The 7,733-nt window shown below is 53.9% G+C and overlaps 1 protein-coding gene across 1 annotated transcript in view; it reads right to left on the reverse strand.

The window, feature by feature from the left end:
• Positions 1-7,435, reverse strand: part of FGF2 (fibroblast growth factor 2) — a 50,510-nt gene extending 43,075 nt beyond the window's left edge. The window contains exon 1 of the mRNA XM_036241388.1: positions 7,258-7,435. Coding sequence (XP_036097281.1) covers positions 7,258-7,435 — 178 coding nt within the window. The remainder of the gene's footprint in view (positions 1-7,257) is intronic.
• Between the last annotated feature and the right edge of the window lie 298 nt (positions 7,436-7,733).

Raw genomic sequence — 7,733 nt, forward strand, 5'->3', positions numbered from 1 at the left:
TCGTTGGGCACATGTTGAACTGGAACATTCTCTGAGTGGCCACCGTGTTTCAGGACAGGTACGAAACACCCGGCCCAGTCCCTGCCCACTGGGGCCCACGGTCCCAGTGCCCGGACAAACGGGCCGGCGGTCAGCACCACAACGGCCTAAGTTCTGCAGCAGGACAGGTACCAAGTGGTCTGGGAAAAGCAGAGATGGCACCAATTCATCCTCCGGGAGGGCGGGAGAGGATCACCGAGCAGTCTGGAGCTGGCTCTGCAACTTCGCCTCAGAACGGATGGAGTGGGAGGATGGTGCGAAAGGAGAGTTGATCGGAAAAACCGAAACTCAGGATCCCGTGAGGAGAGGCCAGTCGTCACAGCGGTGGTTCCGAAGGTGGTTCCGAAGGTGGTTCCGAAGGTACGGGACTTCCCTGACGCCAGAGCGGCAGGTGCGGGCAGGGGTGGTAACGGCGGGAGGCAGGGCCTGGTCCTCAGGACGTAAAGCCCAGGGGATCCCCAGAGAAAGGCAACGGAGAATCACCCCGGCAGGGAAGGCTCCAAGGAGGAGGCCAGAAGGGTACTTTCACTAGGAATAGAAAGCTGATGGGAATGCTGGTCTGAGAACCCGATGTTCGGTCTGTTTTACGTGTGCTGAGTTGCGGCTGTGATGGTGCATCTGTCCCTCAAGCAGGGGGAGACTCAGTACTGACCCCGATGGGGAACCAGAGACCAGAAAGGGGAAGAGTCCACAGCAAGGAGGGGAGAGGCCCAAACCAGAGCCATGGGGGACAGGAAAGCCAAAGACCAAAAGAAAAAGAGGCCAGAAGACGGCTGGATGGGCGAGAAGCAAACCAGGCTGATGTGGTGTCACAGAGCCAGGGGATCCTCAGGACGGGGGCAGACAGCACAGAGCCATGTCAGAATGGAGGTGACAAACTGGTAAGGGCAGGGGGTGGACACGCTGAGGCCCAGAACGCTTTAAGTAGAAGCCAGAGTTAAAAAGAGGGAAGCAGATGAGGAGAGCACAGAATTCCAGGACACTGGCCCCAAAGTCACAATGAAAGAACAATGCACGCACACCTGAGAAACCTTACATCACACAGGACGCGATATAACTCCTAAATGCTATTTATTTATTTATTTTAAATCCTCACCCGAGGATATTTTTCCATTTATCTTCACATGGGAGTGGGAGGGAGGAGAGAGAGAGAAAAACACTGATGTGAGAGAGACACATCGACTGGCTATCTCCCGCGCGACCCCGACCAGGGCAGGGGACTGAACCGCACGTAAGTATGTGCCCTTGACTAGAATCAAACCCACGACTCTTTGGTCCGTGGGCTGATGCTCTAACTGCCGAGCCAAACTGGCCAAGGCGCTCTGACATGCTTTTAAAAGAAAACAGAATTCCTCATGCGAGTCTTCAGTTATCCTGAAAAAGGATTCAACGTTCTATAAATTACCCTAAGAAATGCTAATAGGCAGCCTCTGAGGTTCCCAAATATTTTGCAAATGTAACATTGTGACATAGAACCATCTTCATGAAGACTGACCAGGTGTATCAACGCACATGTCACTAAACCAAGAGAAGGATGAGCCTCCACCAAGCTGTGCACGGCATGGCCACGAGTCCTTGTTCCACAGGAAGGTCCACACAGCATGTTTCATCACTCGCTGACATTTAGTGCGCGCTCCCTGGGTCAAGGTACAAGCCTTGGATGACGCTGTTTATATGGAGAAGTCATGGTTCCTAGGGTAAGGTGCCAGCATCTTCTCAAAGGGCCTCCATTATCCACAGAGAACCCCCTCAGAATCTAACCAGATCATGACTACTCTATTCAGAGTCCCTTTAAATAAAAAAACTTCTTTCTTGGCTAATTTGACTTAGTGTTTAATTATAAATTTTAATTTTAAATTAACGTATAGCTTCATTATAAACTAAACCAAGGAGATTCCAGTCAACAGTTCGATGATACCTGGCACCTAACACTTGATGGTCCTACCCTCTTCATTTTCTGATCTCCAGAATCTCTTGAAAATCTGTGATCCTTTCATTTCAGAATTCTCTGGGATAATTCAATTCAGAGGGTAAGTTAAGATGGAGAAATGAGTAGCCCTTGGAAAACACACACACCGGATTTCTGTAAATAAATGAGTAAGCATTAAGGACACACTGATCAACTTAAAAGCCAACCTGTGCAGGAGGAATGACAGATGGGATGAGACATAAATTAAACACTGAATATGGCCTGTTACCTCCGGTCCCTCCAAATTTCCTCAAACTAAAAATATCCCTCAGGCAGTGAGCAGGGACTAGTCTGGCTTCTGAGAACCACCGGCTAAGGCTCAGTGGGAGAGGTTCCCCGGGAGTCACCACTCTGTCACTTCTCCTCCGTCCTGTGCCGTAAATAACCTGGCTGGGAGGGGCGGGAGCGTCTGAGAGCAGAGAATGCAGCAGCCCAGCTGACAACAGATGCAACCAGGGATGCTGAAGTCAGGACGCCAGCCCTGCACGTCCTACGATACAGGGGGAACTCGACGCTGCACCTGCCGTTCCGAGTCATCTCCAAACCACCACACGTTACGCGTGAGGAGGGCTGATGACATACCAGTGAGGTGCAAGACCAGATCCCTGACCTGAGAGTGCAGAAAATGACAGGCTCCATGACAAAACAGAACAGGGATAGCTCTTTGGACAGAACACAGTCATGCATTTCAGCTTTGCCCCCGAGTGCGCCGCTGTGCTCGCTCTGGCCTCCTCCCAGGCCAGCCTCTGACACACACCTGTGCCTGAGGACAAGGGGCCAAGCGGGGCGTGGGGAGAGCCGCACACAGGGGAACGGAGAAGCACGCAGAGGCCACGGCCCACGTGTAGTCCCTGTCCTGACGCACAGGCTTCCTGTGGTTTGTGAGACCTTAAATCACCTTCTCTAACGTTACTGGTGGCGATTTCTGAGAATCAATGCGGAGATGACTGGGTCAATTTTACAATTATAATGTACAAAGGATGGCTCTCGTTTTGATTATTACATCTGCAACATTTTAAAATTCAACTTACGAATCATGGCTATCCATTTAAAGTGGCATCATAAATCAAAATGAGAATACTTAGAAGCCGGTTGTTACACCACCATCAAAGTCCAATTACATAATAGCCACTTTATAAACAGTGAGGGCCCACAGGGCATGTCACAAGGGGATACTGCTTTTTCTAGGCTGAAGTCACTTGGCAACACACTCATCTTTCAAGGCTCCTAAGGTGTGGTAATATCTATGACTCATGAATTGTCCCTTCGTTGCTGCCGATTACATGATTTCCACCATCAAGTGAGCTATTAGGTTCTTACTTCCTTTGTTTACTGCACACAAATAGCGTCACAGTAAATACCATGTTTATTAAGGCAGATCAGTGAGATCCACTTGCCAGACATGACCCAAAAACGGGGAGTGGGGGAGAAGATTTGTGTCATGGACGAAACAGTTCCATTTACATAAAGGGAGAGAAAGAAAGATGACTTTATCTACCACCCCAGGAATCCAAACAGGGGTAACCTGTGGACTAGGAAGAGGGGCCACAAGGGGGACCCAGAGGGTGCTCACTCTGACTGAATGGAAGAGAGCCATGAGGCTGGGGGCAGGCAAGGCCAGGGGCCCGGGGCCTGGCGGCCAAGAGGCTCATTCAGAGGGTCAAAGAGGGAATCGGCAGGTGAACCTCAAAACCCTCTTCTACAAAGTGAGATCGGTGAACTAGAAGGTCTGAAATTTCCCTCTGAATGTCACGAGGGCATGATCCTGTGGTCGGGGCTGCATGGAGAAGGTGCCAAGGCAGAGGGCAAGCAGGGCATCATGCCCGCCAGGACCCAGCCTGGTGCACAGCAGTGGGGAGTGGGCAGGGCCTCAGCCTCTCGGTCTCAGCCCAGAGGCAAAGGCTGTGGCCGCAGGTAGTCACCTCCTGGGGAGGAGCCGATCCCCTGTCCCTCAGAGGGCGCACCGGCACACATTAATGCTAAGACATACACAACAGCACCCATCTCGCTACACCACAGGCTGTACGTGCTACTCAGGGTAAACTGTTCTTTTCTGAATGTCTTCACAAGGGTCACTGCTGTAGAGAATACACTTCACCTGTCCAAATGCCCGGGAGGCCCAGAGGAAGGTGGTGTGCGGCAGGTGCGCTGCGGACTGTCACCACAGCCCGCTTTCGCCGAGACTGTCACGTCAAAGAGGGTCTCCCAGGCTGGGAGAAGGGGCAGGAGGATGGGCTCTTCTGAGTGAAACGACGCACGCGAACACCCAGGTGTGAAGCAAAGGTGAGCTGCAGCCACACCGAGAAGCTGGTAACACTGGGTTCCGCCATCCCCCATCTCCCCTTCCCGGCTGCCTGTCCCCCTGCCCTGTCTCCTCTTCAGTACCTGAGCCACATCCCCCACACCTCGCCAGGACCCCACATGGATGCCCGTCTTCAAAGCATCACTCTAATATCCCGGTCTTTCTGATCAGCTTTTGGGGAAGAGGTTGCATTACAATTTAAGTCACATTGAATGTTACAATCTGCTAACAGCCAAACTCTTCCTTTCGGAGGTGTTTGCATTTTAGACTTCAGGACAGAAAGCTTTAATGCCAAAGCTATCAACCTCCAGGGACAGATCTGCAGGTCAACTGGATAAAACAGTTTGAGGAATGGGGCCTTCCATGGGTTTTTCACTTTTCAAACAGGTCCAGACATCTGAGCCATAATCAATGGGAAACTGGTAACCACTAACGTTCCTCCATGTGTCCTGATCAGTCGTGTCTGCTCTGGGGCCTGGACATGTGCTTGAGAGAACATTACAGCATGTCCACACTCATTTCTCTTATGTCTTTCCCATCAGTGTCCTCCTTGGTCAACTATTGGCATGCCTTTGACATGCCAGCAAAATACACTGAACTGAAACTCGTGCCCATGTTGGCTACACAGAAGTGGCCTAAAGTCAACATTTTTAGTTTTGCGTTCTTGTCCATCTATTGCCGGATAAAAGACAATTAAAAAAAAAAAAAAATCAGTCCTCTCCACAAATCTGGATGAGTACTCTACTCTTCATGTTCATCTTCTGTCTTTAGCTAGTTATCAAGCTGGCAGGGTTTTCGACCTTCGCACTGTTCACATCTGGGTCAGAAAATGTTTTGCTAGGGCATAGGGAGGTCTCTTGCGGACTGTCAGATGTCCAACAGCATCCCCGGCCTCACCTGCAAAGGTCAGCAGCACCCTTAGGGGTATGACAACCAAAAAATGTCTCCAGGCATTGCCCGGGGGGGTGGGGGGTGGGAGGCAAAATCACTCCCATTTGAGAACCACTGAGTTAAAATAATACTACAAAAATGACAGCTCAACCCACAGCTGGGAAGAAAACAGTAATTTTTACAGGGGTGGTAATGGGGTCTGCAATTCAGAATTATCCTCACCCTTGAACCCCTATAGTGTCAGTCTAATGGCAACAGGGCATCCAAGGTTTCAAAGGAAAATAGGAAAGGATTCGGCAAAGTGTCTGAGGGGGAAAAAGGCTACGGGAAGGCCAATGCGAACCTAATGTGGAGGAGCGTTTTCCTGCCTTTGGAAAACGGGCTCCGTTTCCATGAGGAACAGCTGCGCCCTGGAAAGCAATGAAAACGGCCGGAGCCTATATGCACCTGCCCTGCGAGCTCAGCCAGCCCGGCAAACAGCAGAGCAGGATTCAAACCTGCGAGCTGCCCAGAGAGACAGCGCTAACCCGCCGGCCGGCTTGCAAGCACCTTTCCACTGGACTGGATCATGGAAGCGGCTGATGTTTTCATTTTTAAGTTATGGCAGGCCTGTAAAAAATTAAAGACCTGCATCTTTTGCTTGTTGCTCCTTTGGAAGCCATACAGACCTGACTACGGTAAAAGCACATTTCCCAGGTTTGGTTGCCCAGCTTTCTCTGCGTCCTCCCCCTCATTCCAGAGTGAACGACCTGGTTGGCTTCCTCAGATGAAGATCTTAACCCTGTAGAGTGGAGCTCTGGGCTCCCGCCCGCCTTTACTGGGGTACTAGGGGATCAGATTCCCCGCCTGAAACCCAAGGCAAGGACGCTGGGGTGGACAGCTTTTAACAGGTGTTTTATCTCCATGATTACAGTTCAAACATCTCCGGACCCTGTTTCTCTCACTTCAAATCCCAATAGTGTTGTTAATCAGCCTGTTTCACGCCCCTTCCTTCCTGTTTGCTCGAGATCAGTGCCCCCAAGTGTGTCCCTGGTCAGCATCACCTGGAACTCCTTAGAACTGCAAATGGTCAGGCGCCTGTCCCTCAGGAGTGGGGTCAGCCATGTGCTGTAACAAACCCTCCAGGCGGTGCCCATGCAGCCTGAAGTCTGACCACCAACGAGTTTCGGCCGTGTTATTTCTGTGACCACAAACAGATTATTTTTTACAGAACACAAAAGTGTTGACTGGCAAACGCACTTTACAGAAATTCTCACGTGCTCCTCAACCCTGACTCAAGCTAGATGTTATCCCTGCTGTGGGGACGGGACTGGACCAAGGTTCTGAAGCTAAGTGCTGCAGGTGGAAGATACGTTTTTGTAGTTTTTCTAACGATTGAAAGAAAGGTCCGTCGCATTTTATAAACCAAGTCCCTATTTTTTACTTTTTCAGCTTTCCACGATTCGGGGGAAGAGAAGAATGGGGTGGAGCTGCGTGCCAGCCGCTCGGGTCCCACGGACCGGAGTGAAAGCGATTCGGAGCTGCTCTTCCCATAAAGAGCGTCTAAGCCGACCGCGTCCCACCGGTGCTTGGCCCGCGGGGCTGCGCGCGTGCGGCAGAGAAGGGGTCGGGACGCCTCTCCTTGCCGGCGGCATCCCGGACGCGACAAGCTGTCCGCGAGAAGGGAGCCGGCTCCGCGCCCCGGGGACAAGTTTACGGGGAAATCGGCACCCCCAAAGTCCGGGGTGGGGGCGCTTAACTCGACACCGCAGCCCAGGGGAGGAGGCGGCGGGCGGTGAACCTGAAACCGCCAAGGGCCACGCTGAGTAAACCGCAGTCCCACTAGGAGCCAGTGAAGAGGAGGAGGACCGCGGGGCTGGAATGGAGCGTGGGGGGGGGGCACCCCAAAAGGTGGATGTGGGGTGGGCTGGGATGGAGAGAAGTGGGCACCCCAAAAGGTGGACCTGGGGTGGGGCTGGGATGGAGAGAAGTGGGCACCCCAGGAGCTGAAGATGAGGGGCTGGAATGCAGAGGAGGGAGGGTCCCAGAAGATGGAAGGGGGTGGGCTAGAACTCACTGTGTGGGTCGCTCTTCTCCCGGACCCCGTCCACGCGGCCGTCGGGGTGGATGCGCAGGAAGAAGCCCCCGTTTTTACAGTACAGCCGCTTGGGGTCCTTGAAGTGGCCGGGCGGGAAGGCGCCGCTGCCGCCGTCCTCCGGCAGGGCGGGCAGCGTGGTGATGCTCCCGGCGGCCATGGCCCCACCGGGGCCTCGCCGGGGTCCCGGCGCCCCTGGCGCCGCGCGGGGACCCGCTGCCCCTCGGCCCCGGCCCCGGCCTCCGACCCGCTCCGAGGCCCGGCCCCGGCCGCGGCCCCCCAGCTTCCCGCCCGGCGGCGCGCGGCCGCGCCCGCGAGTCCCCAGCCTCGCGCCGCTCGGCCCTGCCCTGTCCGCCGGCCCAGGCGCGCGGGGAGCCGGCCGGCCGCGGGGCGGGGGTTTGGGGCTCGCAGTCTCCGCGGCCGCCACCCTCGGGACGGGCCCGGACCCTCCCGCAGCC

This window comes from Molossus molossus, unplaced genomic scaffold, assembly GCF_014108415.1.
Source record: "Molossus molossus isolate mMolMol1 unplaced genomic scaffold, mMolMol1.p scaffold_m16_p_4, whole genome shotgun sequence".
NCBI lineage: Eukaryota > Metazoa > Chordata > Mammalia > Chiroptera > Molossidae > Molossus > Molossus molossus.